The sequence below is a fragment of the Hyperoodon ampullatus genome, assembly GCF_949752795.1.
Source record: "Hyperoodon ampullatus genome assembly, chromosome: 15".
Classification (NCBI taxonomy): Eukaryota; Metazoa; Chordata; class Mammalia; order Artiodactyla; family Ziphiidae; genus Hyperoodon; species Hyperoodon ampullatus.
This window is the reverse complement of record NC_136928.1, coordinates 57795567-57818037: the sequence shown is the minus strand read 5'-3', so window position 1 is coordinate 57818037 and position 22471 is coordinate 57795567. Positions and strand designations below refer to the sequence as shown.

Below are 22471 nucleotides of genomic sequence, written 5' to 3'. Positions count from 1 at the left end.
CACAACAGTGAGAGGCCTGCGTACCGCAAAAAAAAAAAAAAAAAAGGAGTGTTACTTTTGGACTACCTAATTAGCAAATAAAAAAATACAATAATTAATAGTATTTAGATCTGATGAGTGTGTGTGTAAATTGGTGGAACCTTTTATGAAAATTAATAGTTAAAATGCAGTAAAAGTGTTAAAATGTTTGTACCCCAAATTGGTTCCCTGTTCTTTCGATGGACGTGACCTCCTCGGTAACAGTAAGGTACCATGACCTAAATCAGGTCACAGAAGGCAACAGGAGAATGAGCACTACTATCTCCCAGTTCATTCCAGGTAGCATGACTGTGGACCAGGTGAATCAGTGTGGACACGCTGACTGCTCCTTAGCTTAGTATACTTCCTTTTATTCGAATCCAAGTCTGTCCCCTTTCCTTCCTGTCCTTGGTCCACTGCACATGGCCCTCTCCAAGTCCACCCCAATATCTTCTCGAGATTCACACTGTGTTGCTTCAGCCTTGATTACTTCATTTTGAATATGTATTCTAAAATTATGATTCCATTAACATGAGAAGTGGGGGTCAGGGGTCCCCAATTAAGGCAACAGATGTGGCAACTGCGCAATTTATTTCTAGCTCAACCCTCACACTAATGATTTGAACTCCAGCTGTGTTTTTGCCTCACTTGTAGCCTTAGCAATGTAGACTCTTCAGCTTCCACCAATTATACTACCTATGTTTCATACATCTTGTCTGAGACATGTTTCTCCAAATACACTAATTTAGGACATTGCACATCATACAGAATGTTTCTAAGAATATACAACCATACTGTTATAACTTTTCAAACCCTCTGGTCAAATATATTTTGTATAATTATTAATTAATTAAATATGTTGTCTCCTTCTAATACGATAGATTGTCCTTTGGGTCAATACAACCTAACATCCTTTGACTCACAGTAATTTCATATTTAGGAATTTATCCTAAGGAAATAACCTGAAATACATACAAATCTTTAAATAAAAAGCATTCTATTCCAATGCATTATTTTATATTGAAAAATTACAAACAACAAAAATTTCCAACAAGGGTAAATGGGTAGGTAAACTCTGGCACATCTATAGGATGGAATATTATATAGCCATTAAAAATACCTACTTAGAAAAAAATTTGAAGGCTAAGGGAAAGGGCTTACAAGCATGTTAGCCAAAAGAAAAAAAAAAGGGAGGGCAGAATCAAAATATATCTTTAGTGTGATTTCAACAATATAAATATCTGCATTTATATTCATAGAACAAATTACAAGGAAAGATGCCAAAATGTTAATCATTATATTAATGAGATTTGAGGTGACTCTCTTTTTTCTTCTTTATTTTTCTCTGTAATGAAAATAATTTAAGAAAATGAGTTATGTACCCAAAGAAACTCTAACTGGAAAACTATGGGAACCAGTCCTGCAGTAATAGGTTTCATCATCAAAACTGCCATTGAACATTTTCTAGGATTTGTAAGCCCTGTTTGAGCCTCGGTCTCTTTTTACCATTGAGGAATGTTCTTCTAACTCCAGAGATGTTAACTCTGCTAGACCTGTGGTGCATCCAAGGATGGATAAGATAAATTTCCAGCCCAATGGGCTTCACAGCAGCCTCAATAGTGCCCTGTAAGAATGACTTTAAGAATCAACCTCTGCAGGGAGTGTAGACGAGTAGATCTGGGAAGTTTACTCTTGACTGTTCAAATGACTCACCTACTTTGTGTTTTAAATCACTGCGTTAAATTAATTGCAATGGATTAATTTGTTGCATTGGATTAATAGAGGCCTACAATTAGGAAGTGGCAGCTGGCAGAAAGAACCTGTTCCTTCTGTAGCAGCCGCAATTTAGGGGGAAGCCAAAGCAGTTACCTTGCCATCCTTGCCATCATGTGCTGCTTCAAAATACCTGGGCTTTTGCTCCTGTAGAGCCTTTAGTCAGGTGTTGCAGGAATTTGGCATACCTTGTGGAGATTTCTCAAATCTTGACATTTATGACTTTGCAGAGTTCTCAAGGCACAGGCCCAGTCCCTGAATTTGCTTCATAGCAGCCTTCTGACCTTAATAATGGGACAGAAAGGAAAGAGAGAGAAGTCTGTGTAAAAAACAAGTTGGAACAACTTACATAATTTATGAAAATTTAGTTTGAGGGATCTTTGGTGGAAAAACAAAAAGGGAAGACATTGACTAAAATTCATCCTGAGAAGAGTTAAGAAGCCAAGAAAGTAAAAGAAATTGAGAAACAGAAATTAAGAGCATGAAATAGGAAGAATTCGGACTCCCCTCCCCTATTTTTTTGAGCCTAAGATGCCCTCTGTGGACCGTAGGCTTCGAAGTACAAGTCTTCCCTGCACCTGCCTCCAGTGGGAGCCCGCCTCCAGCGGCAGGATGGAGGGATCATAACCTCTCTAGAGCAGCTTCATGAAAAAATCAACGAGATGAGGAACGTGTTCAACTCGCTGGAGAACAAGGTAGACACCCATTTCTAATCCTGGGGGTGGGCTGCGGGCTGTCAAGTAAGAAAGCTGCAGAGAGAGCAGAAAAAAGACAAGTCCATGTCTTCAGAGTATTTTTTTATTCACAAATGAATGGCCAGTTGGTACCAGAAAACCAGTCTGTAGCAGCTAAATATTTTAAGAGCCCCAAGCGCCTTAAAAATGACCTGTTGTCTCAGGTGTGTGATTGTATTCACTATGGCATCCGCTCCCTGGCTGATCAGTGGTTGTGAAGCCGTTTATAAAGCAGTAGTGTTACTTCAGTGGCAGGTATCTAGGGAGCTCAAAGTAATACATGGAAAGGAAATGGGCTCATAGCTCTAAATGGTTTCAGAATTCCCAAAGTCCCTATACAACCTGGCTGTTAGTGAAATGTATTGATAATTTTTTGAGAACTGGGGTTCTAACAGGTGAGGAAAATCCTTTCCCCAGGACCCTGCTGCTTCCTTTTGCCTTCTGGGGAAAACTCCACACATCCACCTAAGGGAGCAGTGAAAATGAAACCTATTTCTGTTGGAAAGTGGTTCCCTTTTTTTTTTTTTTTTTCAAGCAGGAAATGTGAGTGAATGTCAGGCTTCCTTCCTTCAATTTTAAAACTTGCCTAGGTTTTGCTTTGATTTTATATGGCCATCGATTTCATTTTGCTCACAGAAGATGAATTTATATAATGAAAATTACCAGATCAAATGTAGTTGATCTGGTGATTTAATCAATCATGACAACTGAATTAGGACATGTGCCGAAATCCATCACAGAGATTAATTAAAATTAAAAATGACTGGAATGAAAAACAGATTGTTCATGCTGTTTCCCAATCTTTCAGCTCCAAACACTTGACAGGGCATGCTTTTTCCCTCAGAATGACCCCTTTGGTTTCTCTTATTTCCCCCTCCTCCTAGCCCTCGAAAGAAAAATTTGTGAAGCACAGTGAACCACAAAACCCTGTATTTTGAAAATACGGTGTAGGAGAGTAAGTCATTTTATAATTGGAGATGCCACTGCAATTTGGAACCATTTGGATAATCAGATTCTAAAAGTGTTTAGAAATACACATTTGAAGAAATTTTGTTAAGGTACCTGGACTTTAATTTCCATCCCTTTAAAACAAGCATACTTGGTGGATACTTTTAATTGTAGAATAAACCTTCTAAAAAGTTCTGTTGTAAAAAGCAATCTGGAGCTAAGCATTCCTCTGCTTAGCAGAGTGTAAGATCATAAATATCATGAAAGTAATGTTATCATTATCTTATTGTTATTATTATCTTAACTTTCTGTCTGTTGAAAATGCTTTTTTCATTTATTCAATAAATAAAACTGAACTTTAGAAGTGCTCCATCTTCTCTACATTTCTGTTTGTGCTTAACTTTCTGGTTTGCTACTTAAAGGGGGAAAAGAATTAAAATTTCTTGAACACATTTTATGTACCAAGCATATGCTGTGGCAGGCACCTTACCTACATTTACTCATTTAATTCTCAAGATAGCCTAGTGAAATGTTATCACAGCTATTTTATGAGTGAGGAAACTGCTACAAAGAGGTTAACCAACTTGCCTGAGGTTTTAGTACTTGTAGGAGAGTGCTAGGATTTATACCCTGACTCCAAAATTGACACCCTTTTCATGGTTGGAAGTTGACAATAAAAATCCAGTGTGCATTCCTACACAACTGGGCTTGATGGCTGAAGATAATTCACATCACTATCAATGTGCTGAACTTCTACTGTTGTAGCTATTTCCTGCCACTGGAAATACCATTATCTCCTTTTCCATGATATCATCCAAGAATATTAAAAAAAAACTTATTCCCTTTCAAAGAAATATTCAGATATGCTTAATTATTACTCTTTTTATCGTTTCACTTTTTAAGGAAAAAATATCTGAATTTCTTCAACATCCCTTCTTTCATGGAATTTGAAGAGTTACAGATCAACACTGTCTTTCACACGCATATGTTGCTTTTCAAGTAAATCTCTTTTTAATCAAAAGTGTGAGAATAAATAGTAGCTTGCAGAAGCACTTGCCAACTTAATTAAAATTGCTTGCTTTCTTGTCACTATCAAACTTCAGCATGTGTGACATAAAGAAGATCCTCTTCTTCCTAGATGAATGGGGCCAAGGTTTCCTTAAGTTGTCCAAACTTTAGTCTTCTAGTAAATGAGTTCTGCACATGTTCAAGAGCCTGATTTCTCAAACAAGAGAAACGTCCGAGGTGTCAGTGATACCATTTATAATAATTTATAGCAAACTGAATTCACTCTTTGTGTATTATTTAGTTGCAGGCTCTAGCCTCTGAACTCAAAACTGGCTTCACAGAAGCAATGCAAGAACTGTCAAGAATTCAACATGGAGAATATGCTTTGGAAGAGAAGGTTAAGAGCTGCAGATGTTCCATGGAAGAAAAAGTTACTGAGATGAAGAATTCATTGAACTATTTTAAGGTGGGCCCCTCTTCTATTTCCCTGCTGAAGAGAGATTCCTGGTTTTAGTAACAGAAATAGAAAACTTGCCTTTTTGCCTAGCAACCAAATACAAGAGTATTCCTCTGACCCATCCACTGATTTTCATGGAAAAATATCTATATCATGTTTTTACTTTCTTGGATCTCTGTGTTAAAATTAGAAGCTACAATAGAAGTAAAATTGTTATCGCTCATTCATTGATTCAACAAGTATGTATTAAAAGTTTACTGTGTACTAGATATCATGTTATATACTTCTACTTCATATACCAGGTTAAATACATATCAATTCTTATTTTTTAGGAAGAGCTGAGCAATGCCATGTCAATGATCCAGGCCATCACTTCCAAACAAGAAGAAATGCAACAGAAAATTGAACAGCTTCAACAGGAGAAGCGAAGAGAATCTCGAAAAGTTAAACCCAAGTGAGTGTCTGACCAAAAAATTGACCAAAGGCAAACCCATAAGCAATGGCTTGTACAAAGGCACCAGGAACACCTTCCCCACTCTTGGTGTACAGCTGGCCACTGGGCTCCATGGGCTAGCATGTGATGGAGGTTATGCAGCATAAAAGTTGGTTAATACTAAAAATGAATGGTAATAGAAAACGCACTTAATACAATAGGAAGTTAAATGAAAAGGATGTAAAGTGCCATGTAGAATTTAATTTCAACTGTAAAAACATGTAAAATAACAACTAGAAAGATATATTTAAATTATGACTGTGTTAAGATAGTGGGGTCACCAGTGATTTTCTTTCCTTATTAGTTTTCTGAAATTTCTCTAATACTATTATTTGACTTTGACCCTTGAAAATATATTTATGTTAAACAATATCTCAACCAGGTTGAATCAAGTAAAGCTTCACCAATAAACAGACATAATCCTCATTGTTACATGTTTTAACATTATCAGATTTAAAATAGAAATAATATCTGTGTGACCCTGGAGAGTGGTTGATTGTTTTCAGTTGAGGACCTGCTCCTTCCTGCTACCTTTGTGTTGGTTTGCGAAGAGAATGTAAATCATCCCAAGCAAATTGACACCGCTGTAAACTCTGTGAAGATCTTGACCACAGGGAAGCCAGTAACAGAAAAATATGAATATAGATATTACAATTAGAAGGTGATTTGTAGATGTTTGATTTTTTTTCTCCAGCTTTGGTAATGAATCATGCGAACTGCTAGTATTTAACTGTTTTTAGTTTATAAAAACAGCAATTTTGTAGGGTTCAGAAGTTTTCTTGACCTATTCTGAACTTGCTCTCTTTACCCCATCATGTATTAAGATCCTTTGTTGTCCTTCCTTAGGAAAACTCAAAAAGAAGAACATGGCTCACAGGCCGGACCTGCTCAAGCACAAGGAAGTCCTTTCCGTTCCATCAATATCCCTGAACCTGTTCTTCCAAGTGAAGACTTTACAAACCTTATGCCTTCTCAGGCCTATGAAAAAGGTACAGTTCACACATCATACTGAATTAGCCAAGTAGTTCTTCCTTGGTTCCTAGGGCTTAAGTAACGTTGAGAATAGGCTTACATCATCCATCCTTATTAGAGGAAAATGGTGTATTGCTCAGAATTTTTCTTTTTGTAACTGGAATGTAGAAGAATCCAGGGGATCTAAGAGATGGGGAGAGTCTGCCCAATTTTAAAAGATTTTCTTTTGGGGGAAAATACTAATCTGGGTATTCTAAGTTTCAAATGGATTGGAAATAACTTATTGCACAATAATACTATACCAGCCATAGGAGAAAAAATTTTAAAAATTATTCACTCTAATAAATTGTTTTCTTCTCTTCATTATTCTCAATCCTTGTCTCTCTGCATAGACATAAAATTGTGTGTTCTCCTTTTTTTTTCATTCAAGTTTTCACGGATATGAGAAATTCATATCTGCTCTAACTGGCAGGCAGTGATGTCAGTGACAATCTAACTCTGTACTCCCTTTTGTCTGGAAAACTGATCTGGTGTTGTTTGTGGGCTGAAACAGCCACAGGCACATCCCTGATCTGGGATGATGGAACAGATGTTAGAAAATAATTGCATGTGTCAGTACTGAAGAGACTGGCTTTAAAGCGATGTCATTAACCATGTTCGATTACATGTTTGCTACATCTTTGTATCCTCAACAATGTCTAGCAAGCACCTTATACAAAGGAGCATGAATGTAGATATTAACATTGGATGAATTTTCCTCTTATTCTGGTCTCATGTCAAAAGTCTCCAAAAGAGGCTCAATGACTTCTAGATCAATTGTAAGCTCCTCAAGGGCAGGACTGGTGGTTTTCTACCCTTATGGCTTAAGAAACAATGTGGCTCATATATTCAAAGACAATAAATGTGCTTTGGATAACTGAATTTAAAACTCCTAATCAAGTGGTTTTTAATAGGTATTAACTTCAAAGTACAGACTTGCTTTTTTATTTTTAGTTTTTACCCATTTGAGTAGTTATTTTAGAGACTCAATAGGTACAGCCTGGGAAAACTCATTTGATCCATCTGGGCAGTGGGTTCATCACAGGTCGTCCTACTTTCTTTGCTCCGTGTCATAGAGAGCACGACCTAAAAGGATGATCTTGTTAGGGAAGAATATAGAATGGACTTGGAAGGTAGAGGTCAGATCAATGTCAAGCCTGGGGCAGCCGACCATGTTCACAAGATAAAAGGTTAAAAGTTATACTTGCAAAGTGCCCAGGTGGATTTAAACTTGCTGTTTGGTGGCAAATTCTCCTTTCTTCCTTGTTATATGGGCATGGCTTATATAACATAGTTTATTCTACTGAGTTGCTACAGAAATTTGGGGATAATGTGCTGTAGTAAGACATTCTGGATATGATTGGTGGTAGGTTATGTTAAAACTCAGGGTCAAAGGACCAAACTTTTCGAAAGGGTTGGCTTACCCACTGTTAATTATAAAATGGTGCCATTGTTATCTACTGACCCCAAATTCAGTATCTTAAAATAGCAAACATTCATTATGTCAGTTTTTCTGAGTTAGGAATCTGTGCACAGCTTAGCTGGGTGCCTCTGGCTCAAGGTCTCTCATGAGGTTGCAGTCAAGGTGTAGCCATCCCACTACCCTTCCTTCTATCCATCCATCCACTCCAGGCACTGATTTAGGTGGTGGGATGTCATAATGAACAAAACAACAAAAAGTTCTTCCCTCTTGGAGTTCTTGTTCTGAAGGAAGCAGACAATGAACAAGACAAATAAAATATGTAGTATGTTAGATGTGATAAGATGACAAATAAGGAAACACAGGTGTAATTTTAGAGAGGGTGCCAGGTAAAGACCTGAAGGAAGTGAGAAAGTTAGTTTATGGATATCGGGTGGAGGGAAGGGAACAGCCCCAAGGTCCTGGTAGGAACATAACTGATGTGCCCAAGCAATAGCAAGACCAGTGGGGCTAAAGCAGAATGAACAGGGAGACAATAGGAGGTGTGGGTTTTTTTTTTTTTTTTAAAAAGAAAGAAAAATATCAGGCAGGGGAGGGGGGCAGATATTTCAGGGCCTTAAGATCAATCTAAGATCTTTGGCCTTCGCACTGAAATGAGAAGCTGTTGGAGGGCTAAGCAGAGGCTTGACAGGGTCTGCCTTACATTTTAAAAGCATTGTTCTGGCTCTGCTCAGCATTACCATCCTCACCATCATAGTTACACGATAATTAACTCTTGCTGTGTGCAGTTTAGAAATGTTATCTGATTTAATTCTTAGGGTTATCTATGAGTTAAGTACCACTTATTGTATCTTTTTAGAAATGGGAAAATAGTACTTGTCATACTATATTGTAATTCTCTTTTTTCTTTTTTAACTGCTCTGGCTCCCCCAGTCAAAGGTAAGCTCTGTGAGTCTATCCCAGTTCCCAGCTCATAGAAGGTGTCAGTCTATGATAGTGAAATGAATACCGACTGAAAGCTTTCCTTCTTCTGCAGCTCAAGAGGCCAGATCCATGCATGTAGGAGATAGCAATGTGAAGGGAATGATGGGTCCTGGTGAGTGGCTCTTCTCTGAGCTCTTTTTTCTTCTAGCAATTCCCTCCTTTCCCTTCTTCTACCTTCCCTGTTTCCACTCCCTAAGTCCCAAACCAGGCATGAAAGAACCCAAGCGAGGTAAAGCACTATGGTTACTAAGATTCCAAGACGTGTGCTGGACTGGGTTGGTGACTCAGTTAAACCCAAAGACAGAGAAGGGGCAGAGAAGTTTGAGACAAAACCAGTATTCTTGGTTCCTTCGGGCTCATTTTAGTTACCAATGAACTTACACTTGCTGAGAACTCACAGGTGTAGGTAGCATGACATAAGTGTTCTGTGGACCACACACCTTATAGTTTACATAATTTAAAAGTTGTTTATTTAAGAGGTAATTCACTAGAATTTTATAAATTATTTCATCTTCGCTCCCTCCCTTCCTCCTGCTTTTGGGAAACTTACCATCATTAGGGCCAAGAAGGACAAATTCCAAAATAAGACATTGTGTTTGGCACCTTCTTCCTCCTCTGTCTGTATTTTCTTCCCTGGTGTGCTCACCTGAAAGGCAGCAGGTATGAGGAGTCAATACATACTATTATAAGTTAGTTACACTATTTTATAAATTTATTTTTTAAATGTCCTTATTCAGTAGAGACTGCGTACAAAGAGTGAGAACATAGACCATAAACAGAGAAAGATGATGCTTTGCAATTGTGGAGGCTTTTAATCCTTAATTGATATATTTAATCCTCAAGGGATAGTTGTACCCAAGCAGAGGCATAATATTTAAGAGTTCGTAACAAATATAATCGTTAAACAATCAGAACTTGATGGCAGACGTTATTTTTCAGGAATGAACCCAACAACTCCAGAAGCAGAAGAAAACCTTAAGTCTTGCCTCTCGGCTGATATCCAACACAAGGGCCATCTTCCACCTGGTGTGTGGAGGCAGCCAAAGGATAGTAAAGAATGGGGTGAAGAATATGTCACGAAGGACCACCCAGATAAACTCAAGGAAGCTGGCCAGGGCAGACACAGCTCCTTGGAAAACATTTTATGTGAAACCTCTTTAGCTGGTAAGTCCCAAGGGGCAATTTATTTATTTATTTATTTATTATTATTATTATTATTATTTTTGCGGTACATGGGCCTCTCACTGTTGTGGCCTCTTCCGTTGCGGAGCACAGGCTCCGCACGCGCAGGCTCAGCGGCCATGGCTCACGGGCCCACCTGCTCCACGGCATGTGGGATCTTCCCGGACCGGGGAACGAACCCGTGTCCCCTGCATCGGCAGGCGGACTCTCAACCACTGCGCCACCAGGGAAGCCCCCAAGGGGCAATTTAGATGCAGTGGACCTATGAGACCACCCAGCCTCTGGTTTACTTTTGAGATGAACAAACTAAAGTCTTTAGAGGTGAAGGGACTCACCTGAGGTCACACGGGCAACTGGGACCACCACCTTGATTCTGGGTATCCATGACATTTAGTAATGTAGTGCTTTGTAAAAAAGGCATAAGGTTAGTGGAGAAGAGGGAATCTTCTTTGTGATCTATTTATTCAGTGATAGGGAATGTTCAATATACGAATCTTGTATCAGGAGTCCACCACCAAAACACCAAACACTGCAATGAGGTCTGTTCTCCCTTCCTCCTTTTTCCCTCTTTCCTTTCCTTCAAATCATAAATCATCACTGAGCACTTACTATTGATATATGTCAGACAATGGCATATCCCTCTGTTTTGTGGGAGGTAATTTTTAAATTTTTTTATTATAAAATACATGAAAAATTAAATAATACTAAAAGGTTTATTATGAAGACCAGTAACAACCACTTTAAATTCTTTTGACAGTTTTTTCTGGTGCTTGCTTCCATGTTTTAAAAAGAGCTCATGCTTCTATTTTTCTATCAGTACTTTATTGATGGTTAATTTACACAGAGTAAAATTCACAAAGCTTAAGTTTAAGCTCACTGTCCCCCTTGTGATCACTACCCAAGTCATGATATACAGACCTGTATAATATAATAAATATATTAATATTTCTAATAATAGAAATATTACCACCAGAATGTTCTTGCATGCACCTTTCCAGGCAATATCCACCCACAGAACAACTACTCTGACTTCTGTCACTATAAATTAATTGTCTGTTCTTGACTCCATATAAATGGAATATTATAATATATAGTCTTTTGTGTCTGGCCTCTTTCTCTCAACATAATGTGTTGTGTGTAATTCATTCAGCAGTTTATTCCTTTTTATTAATCATATTGAATAAATTTACCATAATTTTTCCATTCTCCTGATACTGGACATATGGATTGTTTCCAGTTTAGGGCTATTATAAAGAAAGCTGCCATGAATACTCCTGTACAGGCCTTTTTTTGTTTTTTTTTTTAGTGTATGCCCTCATTTCTCTTGGGTGTATACACAGGAGTAGAATCTCTAGATTACAGAATAGGATTATGTTTAAGTTTAAAAGGAATTGTCAAGCAGTTTACCAAAGTGGTTGGAACATTTTATACTCTTACCAGCAATGAATGAAAGTTCCAGTTGCTTCACATCCTTCTCAATATTTAGTATGACCAGCCTTTAAATTTGAACCATGCTTGTGGGGGTGTCCTGGTATCATACTGTAGTTTTTTTTTTTTTTTGGCTGCACTGAGTCTTAATTGCTGCACACAGGCTTTCTCTGGTTGCGGCGAGCGGGGGCTACTCTTCGTTGCTGTGCGTGGGCTTCTCATTGCGATGGCTTCTCTTGTTGCCAAGCACGGGCTCTAGGTGCACAGGCTTCAGTAGTTGAAGCATGCGGGCTCAGTAGTTGTGGCTCGTGGGCTCTAGAGCGCAGGCTCAGTAATTGTGGCACATGGGCTTAGTTGCTCCGTGGCATGTGGGATCTTCCCAGACCAGGGCTCGAACCCGTGTCCCCTGCACTGGCAGGTGGATTCTTAACCATTGCGCCATCAGGGAAGTCCCCATATTGAAATTTTAACTTGCACTTACCTGAGGACTCATGATGTTGAGCATCTTTTCATATGCTTATTGGCTATTTTTATCCAACTTTTAAATTGGGTTATCTTTTTATTCTCTATTAGTAGGATTTCTTAATATATTTTGAATATGAGTTCTCTGTCAGATAGACATGTTGAGACCATTCTCTGGCTTACCTTTTCACTTTCTCAAGTCTTTCAATAACAGATGTTTTTAATTTTAATGACGTTCAATTTATCAATATTAAACTTTTAAAATAGCTTGTGACTTATGCGTCCTTCCAAGAAATTTTTTGCCTATTCTAAAGTTATAAAGATATTCTAGTATGTTTTCTTATAAACTCTTTATAGTTTTAGCTTTCACATTTAGGTCTGTGACTTATCTTGAATAAATTTTGATGTGTGGTGCAAGTGTAGGTTCATTTTTTTCCCATATGGCTATTCAGCTGCTTCAGCTCCATTTATTGAAAATACCTTCCTTTCCACATTGAACTGAATAGGGAAAGTCAAGTGATCATATACGGGTGGGTCTAATTCTAGACTCTATATTCTTTTTATTCCGATTAGTAGAGAATTGACCTCTTGACAGTATTGATGTTCCAGTTGAGGAACATGGTATGTATCTCCTTTTATATAGGTCTTCTTTAATTTTTCTTAGCAATGTAACAGAAAATCTATCATTTACATTTTTTTTAAAAAAGCATTTGCCCTAGAGACCTCTGTCATCCTCCTCCATGCTGGCTCATTGCACCGCTGCCCTCCTGGGACTTCTCAGTCTTCCTGGGAATTTCCTTCAAATTTCTCCTATGTTAGATTCCTATTTGGGGTTTTGTGGAGTTTTTTGCATATCCTTCTTGGTTTCTTGGTTTACTCCTTGTTTTGATGGAACACAAAGTCTGGTAGCATCCACATAATTCATTGATAGTTTATTTAGCTGAATATAAAATCATTTTCCATCACCATTTTGAAGCAACTGTTCCATTGTCTTCTAACTTCTAATGTTGCTAATGAAAAGTCGAATACCATTCTAATCCCCAGTCCTTTGCACATTACCTGATTTTTCTCTCTGGTAACTTTTAGGATCTTCTCTTTATCTTTGGTGTGCTCAAGTTTCACAGTGATGTGGTACACCTTACAATGATATGAGTCTTTTTCATTAATTACACTGAGTGCAATGGGCCCTTTCTTCTGGAAATACATGTTCTGGTTTTTTTTTTTTTTTTCCTATTCTTAATTTGATAATATCTTCTCATTCATTTTCTTTCTTTCCTCTGAAACTTCTACTAATTTGATGTTGGATCTCCTGGATTGATTTTCTCTGTTACCATCTTTTTTAGTATGTCTCTTTCTTGGGGTGGGAGAAGAGCAGAGGTGGATGGACAGATTTCCTTGACTTTATCTTCTACTCTTTTATCTTTTTAAAAAGTGCCAAGAAGTTTCTTCTTTTTTTGGATTGTTCTTTTCTAAAAAATAGGGTCCTGTCATTATTAAATGGCTAGAACTTTTTTGGTAACTCTTTGAGGATATTAACCATAAGATTTTTTTTTTTAAAGATTTCTTTTGGGGCTTCCCTGGTGGCGCAGTGGTTGAGAGTCCGCCTGCCGATGCAGGGGACACGGGTTTGTGCCCCGGTCTGGGAAGATCCCACATGCCGCGGAGCGGCTGGGCCCGTGAGCCATGGCTGCTGAGCCTGAGCATCCAGAGCCTGTGCTCCGCAACGGGAGAGGCCACAGCAGTGAGAGGCCTGCATACCGCAAAAAAAAAAAAAAAAAAAAAAAAAGATTTCTTTTGTTTCCTGCATTGTCTCTGTTTATTCATGGTTCCTCCTTTTTTTTTTTTTTAAAGCACACATTTATTTATTTATTAATTATTTATTCTCCGTTGCATTGGGTCTTCGTTGTTGCACATGGGCTTTCTCTAGTTGTGGTGAGCGGGGGCTACTCTTCTTTGCGGTGCGCAGGCTTCTCATTGCGGTGGCTTCTCTTGTTGTGGAGCACCAGCTCTAGGTGCGAGGTCTGCAGTAGTTGTGGCACGTGGGCTCAGTAGTTGTGGCTCAAGGGCTCTAGAGCACAAGCTCGGTAGTTGCAGTGCACGGGCTTAGTTGCTCCATGGCATGTGGGATCTTCCCGGACCAGGGATTGGACATGTGTCCCCCTGCACTGGCAGGCAGATTCTTAACCACTGCACCACCAGGGAAGTCCCTTTAAAAATTTTTGTTGTTGTTGTTTATTTGGCTGTTCCAGCTCTTAGTTGCAGCACATGGGATCTTTGTTGTGGCTGGCGAGATCTTTTAATTGTGGCATGCGTGATCTTTAGTTGCGGCACGTGGGCTCTTAGTTGTGGCATGCGGGATCTAGTTCCCTGACCAGGGATCGAACCCGGGCCCCCGGAATTGGGAGCACAGAGTCTTAACCGTTGGACCACCAGGAAAGTCCCCCTCCTCCTTTTAAAAATAAGTGTATATTTTTTCCTTCTCTTTCTTTTATGATGTAAATTGATTAAATGTCTGAGGATTCTTAGCTAATTATTTATATCCAAGAAAAAGGCCCTAAATTTAAATAAACCTGAAAATTCGTGTTGGTTAAGCTTATCAATAAGTGGGCTTCATTATCTGCTAAACAGCTGGCAAATTACCTTTTTGATAGGTGACCTCTTTATGTCAGTGTTTGTAGATCTTTTTCACTTGGGCAGTTCAGTTTCTCCAGTGGAAGGTCCTCCCCTCTCCTGCCTGGACAGTGTAAGTCTGGCTGCTGGCATTCTGGGACCTGCATTGGAAGAGGCTGAGAGGAGTCTGACCCGTATGCAAGCCTTCTCTGAGTCCCTTAGCTCAGATACCAGAGACTCAGGCTTCTCTAGTTTAATTTTTCTCATTTCCCATCGGAAACGAGGAAGCCATCTGGCATGGGGATGGGGAGCTGGAGGTTCAATTGCACTTTATATAGACTATTTCTCCTGCTTACAGCATTGCCCCTTCTTTGTACGTTCTGTGGTGCCTTGGTGCCTCCAATCCTTGAGCCTTTCTGCTTCTCAGCCGATTTCCCATCCTCAGATGAAAACACCAAAGTAAAGGGTTTTGTGCCCTTTACTCTGCTGAATTAATAAACATGCATCCATTCTGTTTTACATCTTCCAAAAACTTGTTGGTTTCTCTTTATATTGCTTTCAATATCTCTTGATTGCTTTCTAACACTTAATGGGGTTTCAGGGAAGAGTGGTTAACTAAAATTCCCTCCTTGGTTTGTTTTTAAAGCTAAAAGACAGACTGTGGCTTTGGAACTGCTTGAATCAGAAAGAAAATATGTCATTAACATCTCTCTGATCCTGAAGATCAAGGCAACATTCCAGGGGTCAGATGGAAAGAGGAATTCCAAAGAGAGAAGGTATCCATGTATTCATTGCCTTTGCTTTTCAGATTGATTAAAATTTAAGGTAAGTTGTTTATTGTTTCCACTTTGGGAATTCTGGGACCTGTAAAGAGTTCCAGAAATAGTCTTTGAAAAGAGAATATCAGTGACAGCAGGTAACCCTTGGCAAGTCTCAAATTTAGATTCTGAGCAGATAAGAAAATGAGTGTAGTCTCTGGGGCTTTCAGTGTCCCTGGCCTGTCTGTTAAGAACCTAAAAGAGGAATAAATGCTACAGTGAGGGAGGCATTCCTGTCTGTTGCCATCTGCATGTTCCACTGGGGTCCTGGAAGACCCCCTGGAATCACTTCTCATGAAAGTACAGGGAATGGATGCAATGGAGGTCTGAAGTGGCCATTAGATAAATGATACAGGGCTGATATAGCTATGAACTTGGACCTTTTTCATTATTTGTTCACGTGATCCTGGATGACGTGTGAGTCATGCGTGTGTGCACCTGTGTTGTGGCGCAGTGCTTCCAGAGGGCCTGTGATGTGTTACAACAGCTTGCTAGCCCCAACGGTACAACACTCCTCCATCTATATCTCTTTCCAAACTTCAGATTTGCTCTGCTTGCCTCTCTGTTGAGAGAAAGCAGGAAAGAGAACCTATGATTTGGTGGGAAAAGACTAATGTAATAAAGATGTAATAATCCAGATCAACTGAGGAAAAGGCCAATCCAAATAAATGAAAAGTCTGGATGATAGACTACTGGAGACAAATACAGCATCGCGACTCTAAGCATTCTGTCGGGTAATATACACTGGTGGCTCATAAACCGTGGGATGCCCTAACTATGTTTTCCTGATTCTTATCACCACCACCACCCCCCAATCTTACTTGGCTTTGCAGCTGCCAGCAGTACACCCAGTCACCAAAACGCAATGCTCCCCCTATCTGGGTGATTGAGGTAAGAAAATATTCCCTGACAAATCCACCAGTGGCTTAACTATTTTCAAGAATTGTTTCACTGGGACTTCCCTGGCGGTCCAGTGGTTAAGACTCCGTGCTTCCAATGCAGGGGGCGCGGATTCGATCCCTAGTTGGGGAACTAAGGTCCCACATGCCGCACGGTGTGGCCAAAATGTAAAAAATAAATAAATAAAAAGGAATAAATTTCTTTAAAAAAAGGAATATTCATTGTTAAAAAGAAGAATTATGAAGTAAACAAAACAGAAAGCAGCAAGGAGCAGAAAGGGTAATGTGACACTTAAAGCTGTGAACAAGAGAGGCTCTGGATTGGGTTTTGCTTTCTCTCAGCGGCCACCTAGATTCTTGCTGGTCCTTCCTTTCCCTTCTGGCCACTTGATTCCCCCTCCTTCACCCCAATCGAGCTTGTCCTACCCTCCCAGATTGCCCCTTCAGCCCTCTGAGAAGTCTCTCTGGCCTCTAGCTACCTTGCTGTTGCCAAAGACTTGCTCAGTTTACATTAAAAACCAATCTAAAACCCAGTATACCTTTTGATGGGCTTTGCCTCCACATCTAAGATTCTAAGCCAGCAGCATCTCTTTCCAGTCTCTGAGAATGTGGGGATGGAGCAAGGAGAGAGAAAGAGAGGATTGTCTGCTCTGGAATACAGTAACCAGGCCCCATGCTTGGCACTTCATGTATATTAACTTCATGAAATCTTCACAAGAACCCTGTGAATCCTACCTTATAGATGAAGAAACTCAGGTCTAGAGAGGTTTAAAGCCACAAAACCAATAGGTGCCAGAACTCAAGCCCAGGCCTGTCTGACCCTGTGTCTTCTGCTCTTTCAACATCACACTGCTTCCCTAAGGACCACGTGATTGCAAAGATACCACCTTGACTAACAGCAATATGCCAAGTGCCTCAGCCAGAAGCCGACTTTGTCTCTTCCTATTTCACAACTTATGCTTCTCTCTTAACCGCCCATAAGTTCTTACTTCAGATCTCAGCTGACTTGTCAGGTAGGGATATATTCTTAGCTCACGGAAGCTCTTTTCTACTTGCCCTCACTTCTACTTCTCATGACCCATTACTGAGGAAGAAGTGGGCCTTTCCCCCAAATCCTGAGATTAAAAAAAATTAAAACTATCATGCCATCCTCAGTGAAAGTAAGACAATGGCTATTTCTCATATCCATGATAATGCTATTCATGTTAGTTATCTGCTAAGCAACCCTCTTTTTTGTTTTCATAGCCCAAGAAGAGAAAAGCTTCAACTTAGTACTCTTAGTGCTAATCTCTGGTTCTGGGGTTTGCAGTGTTGCCCTTCTCCTACCTGGGGTTAGATCTTCATCCTCCTCCTTTACTCACTATGTTTCTTTTTTTTTTAAAGCTTTCTGAAGCCTCCAGGTGTACTTTATTTAAGTAGACCAGCTGAATGAAATACAAAACAGAATGAGATTATTCCTCTTCCCTACTGGCATTTTTCCTCCCATGCAAAGACAAAAATTATTTATTAACATTTACTATTTTTCCCATCACAAACTGCAAGCCTTCTGCATCTTCTACCCTCACTGAAAAGTCACCTGCGGGTGAAAACAACACCCACTGCAACTACATACCTGACACTCAAACCTGAGGTTGCCATGTCTTCTCAAGCCTATAAAATAAAACTTCAGGTTTTCTGCAGAAAAACATGAAGCACTCAGGAGTCTCCTCAGGCTGTTTCAAGCCAACCCTGCCCCTGGCTAAAAGGGCCTGACGCTGCAGGGGCAAAGGCTGCCAGCTGAAGCCTGAGGGGAACGTGCAGGCTGTTGTCCATCTGTAGGAGGATCACAGAAGTTGGAGTTCTTGGCTTTTTCCGGTATGATTCACGCACACAGAGCCACAACCTCAGGCTCCAACAGTCCTGTCTGAACCCTTATCAGGAGGGACAAAGTCAGCTCCACAGGATTGCCAGTTAGCCTTAAAAGCTAAACTCCAGGGCCACCTCTACCAAGAACTCAGCGAGCTGTGTGCTTCAGATCACCACCAGGTGGCACATATTTTAATTATCGATGCCTCACCCTGCAGCTGAAGCTCAGGAGCTGTTTTGACTTAAGAGCTAAGTTATTAATTTGAAACTGTAACTGGATTTTCATTGATTGCTTTTAGTTTATTTTTCTCATTGCTTGGGTACTGTATTGCGGGAGTTGAAATTACTTTGAAGGCTTTAGAAAGACTAAACTACTCATGTTGCCATAATCTCACCCCTGGTAAGGAATAGAAAATAAGTTGAGCATGTAATACTTTTGTCTTAATGAAAAACTTGCTTCTGGGAGTCAGGTCTGGCTCCAGGCAAAATAGTGAAATAGATTAAGTGTGTCTATGCTTCTTGCTTCTTTCTCCCTCTGCTCTCCACTTCCTGGCTTACCTCGTCCACACTCTTCCCTGATTTCAAATATTAACCTTATTAAATTAAAAAAATTTTTAAAGCCTGTTTTCAATATTTGGTACAGAACCCACTGTAAACCATTGCTCCTCATGTAACTTACATGCTTCCATGATGCTTCATGGGAGCCTTAGCCTTTTCTGACCTTCATCCTGAAACCTTACTGTTAGCCCAGTGGACAGTCCAGGAGACATCTGGACTCTAACCAAGTTATCAGCTGCCAACTCTGCAAGTACACTGGTCACAGTGTAGCAGAAGGCAGCTTTCTAGAAAGGAAAGAAAAAGAAAGGACAGGACAGGAAAGGAAGGAAGGAGAGAAAAAGAAAAGAGATAACCCAAGACATATTATATAACCTACAGTGACAACCCATCAGAAAGTCATATCTCACCACGGTGCCCTAACATGTCTCAGTGTCACACCAGGAATATTACCCAAAGTCACCGTCAGCCTCTGGGTGGGGAGAAATCTTTCACATCTAGATCTTTTGCTGGTGCAGTGTTTCACTCTTTCAGTTTGATCAGTTGTGCTTTCCTCCATCAGCTTTAAGGTCTTCTCCCAGTCAAGACTGTCTCCCAGTCACTCCTCCAAATTCCCTTTGGTCTGGACAGGGATTACTTAGATCTTCTGAGCCCACTGCACCAGCCTAGCACAGGCCTCTCGTCCCATGCTTATGGATCAGCTGGCTCTGCATGTGTGGAGGCACAGGGGGTGGTCAGATCGGCGTGGAAGGAATCCTTGTATCTTTTCACAGGAGGCTGGGTATCCCATTCTGGCATTTGTGTGTCTTCTCTGAGCTACGACCACGGGGGAGTCTTTTTTGCCTGGAGATGGGCTGAAAACACACCTCCTTTCAAACTGGCGTCCTTCCTTCTGTTCTCAACAAAGGTCTGCTTGTTTGCGGTTGGCAAAGCACCCCAACTGTCCACTAATTTACTCTCAGTAGACCCTGGGGAAATATCCAAATAAGTTTGGTTCTCAGCAACAAGCAGGCCATCACTTTCATCTTTGTTAAACTTGTGGTCTTGGCCGCCCTCCCCTTTTGAGACAGACTGCATTCTGCCTATGGATGTGTATCTCTGCTTTCACTCTACTATGGCTAGCCCTTGAATTCTTTGCTGCGCAAAGCCAAGGACCCTTACTTGGCAGCCTGTCCCAGGGACCCGCCCGAGACCTGGGACATGACCATTCTCTTTTTTTTTTTTTTTTTAAAGAAGATGTTGCTGGTAGGAGTTTATTAATTAATTAATTTATTTTTGCTGTGTTGGGTCTTCGTTTCTGTGCGAGGGCTTTCTCTAGTTGTGGCAAGCGGGGGCCACTCTTCATTGCGGTGCGCGGGCCTCTCACTATCGCGGCCTCTCATTGCGGAGCACAGGCTCCAGACGCGCAGGCTCAGTAGTTGTGGCTCATGGGCCCAGCTGCTCCGCGGCATGTGGGACCCTCCCAGACCAGGGCTCGAACCCGTGTCCCCTGCATTAGCAGGCAGATTCTCAACCACTGCGCCCCAGGGAAGCCCCTCTTGCACCCCATTCTCCTACAACCTCTTTACAAAGGATATTAATAAATCTACTTCTTACCTAAAAGAAAAAACAAACAAAAAAACCAACCAGCCAACAAACCCCCCCAAAAACCTTGTGGTCTTAAAAGCACAGGGGAACCTATTTTCAATTTCCCTAAGTTACCAAGCTGGAGCTGAAATCCTTGCTGTCGCCCAATAAGACTTCACTCTTCCTGCTTCTTCCTTCCTCGCTCCTACAGGCCTCTGCTCACCTCCCTTCTCCATCCAATCCCCCTTCTTCTTCCTCCTATGATTCTCTTTCTGTCTTTCCTCTCCACCCCATCCTCCTCTGACTTCTCTCTTCTTTCCTTCATTTCCTCTGAAAACAATGAGGCACACTGAGATGGCTGGGGGGATGTGAGAGCAGGAAGGGGGCTCAGCAAAACTCCTGGGAGTAGCAGGCCAGACCTAGTTTGTAGCCTCCCCCGGCAAGACTCCATCTTTGCCCAGATTCTTCTTAGAAACTGAAGGAAAGGGGAAAAGGAACACTTTTATGCCCTCATCCTGAGCTTTCAGTTGCCAGCTTTAAACAAAATTCCTCCTTATCTAAGTACAGTCTCCTACCCAGTAGCTGAGAATGACCCAGTGCCACCTTAGTGTCCTCATCTGCAACATTAATTAGAATAGACAATTTGCACATCAAATGGGAATAACTTTAAAACTTTGAAAAAGATTTCCCTTAAAATTTCCACTGTCACGTAAATAAAAGTGTACCAGGTAAGCTTTAAAAAGGCCATTAGAGTGATGTGCCCTTTACTAGTTCAATAACATTCGTATAGGAGCCATCAGTAAAGGGGTCTTTCTATAGTCTGAGGATATCTGCTGTGAGGTTGATGATGACAGACTGTTTTTTTGAATACTAAAGGCAGACCTGTGACTCAACATATTTTGAATGGCTGGGAAAATGGGACCTGCTCCATATATTCTTGTAGAGCCTTTTCTTCTCTACACCTGGTTTGTGTGTCTATTCTGTTCCAAGCCTCTTCCCTGGCTCTTTACGGTACCTTGTCCAGCAGCACCTGGATTTGCTTCATGCTCTGCAGGAAAGGGTCTTGAAGTGGCCACGCCAAGGGGTCCTTGGAGATTTATTCCTTAAGTTAACAAATGATGAGGTAAGTTTTTTTCTTAATCCTTTATAAACTTGAATTATATGTGTCTGTGTCTCCCTTGTCTGTTTCTCTTAATAGAGAATCTAGAATCAGTGAATTTCAGAGTTAGAGGAACTCCTGAGATCTAGTCTAACCTCCTCATTCTACAGATAATGAAATAAAGTTCAGAGAAACTAAAAGCCTTGGCTGAAATCACCCAGCTATCTAGATATTTGTAGGTCTGTGGCTAGAACCCAAGTCTTTTAACTTCCAGATCATCACTTTCCACTGTACTGTAACTGCCCCCATTGAATATGCACGTGTATGTGTATGTATGTGTATTTGTGTATAATATATATACATGCACATATATATCCATACATACATATAACATAAATATATGAGAGTTTGTATATATGTATATACTTTCATGCACAATTTCATTTCCTAGAGATTTTTAAAAATGTGATGGGCAGTTATTTGTCTGGAATGTTTTTTGCTTTCACTTCCCTGGAGAAAGGATGCTAAGGTTTGAAATCTCTATAATGTTCTTCAAAGAAAGTATGATTTAGGCCACAAGTTGCAAACTCAAATGCCTATAGGGCCAGACAATGACATTAGTGAGTTGAAGTGAGCTGAATGTAAAACAATGTGGACTGCGGGGAAGTGAGCTTAAGTGGAGCACATATGCTTTCAACAAAGAATAGCTACTCAGCTTATCCAATTGTTATGCAGGGAAAAAGGACTAGAGTTACCAGAACTTATGATATTTTAAGAGAAGCTGGAAATCCAGAATTTTGTATGAAATTTTCTTATTTTAAAAACATTGTGTGGGCTAATTAAAACTGGTCTGCAAGCCAGATTTTGCCTGCAGTTAACCTCTGCATAGCGAGGATTCTCAGCTGTGATTAATAATACAAAATTTACAAATTATTTACTTGTATAGAGTGGATGTAATACTATCCCTCTAATATCACTTTTACTCATTTGTATTCAGTATGCTTTCTTGAGCTGAAAATTGTTATATCTATGGGAGTATAACTTTGAAAGGTGAGAACTGTTTTCCTGAGGGGATATTCCATAGGTGAATATGCAATTAGTGGAAAAAGTCGAGAATCCCTGGTCTAGAAACTATGAGGTGAGTTGGACAAAGTTCCTCAT

At 40.2% G+C, this 22471-nt stretch overlaps 1 protein-coding gene across 2 annotated transcripts in view; it reads left to right on the top strand.

Moving 5' to 3' along the window:
* Nucleotides 1–22471, top strand: part of ARHGEF33 (Rho guanine nucleotide exchange factor 33) — a gene marked incomplete at both ends in the record, with an annotated part of 46681 nt that overhangs the window by 5167 nt on the left and 19043 nt on the right. For both annotated transcript variants that reach the window (XM_079720846.1, XM_079720847.1), the window contains 7 exons: nucleotides 4783–4947; nucleotides 5271–5392; nucleotides 6278–6420; nucleotides 8899–8958; nucleotides 9786–10010; nucleotides 15175–15304; nucleotides 21202–21334. In XM_079720846.1, the coding sequence (XP_079576972.1) occupies nucleotides 4783–4947; nucleotides 5271–5392; nucleotides 6278–6420; nucleotides 8899–8958; nucleotides 9786–10010; nucleotides 15175–15304; nucleotides 21202–21334 (978 nt within the window). The remainder of the gene's footprint in view (nucleotides 1–4782; nucleotides 4948–5270; nucleotides 5393–6277; nucleotides 6421–8898; nucleotides 8959–9785; nucleotides 10011–15174; nucleotides 15305–21201; nucleotides 21335–22471) is intronic.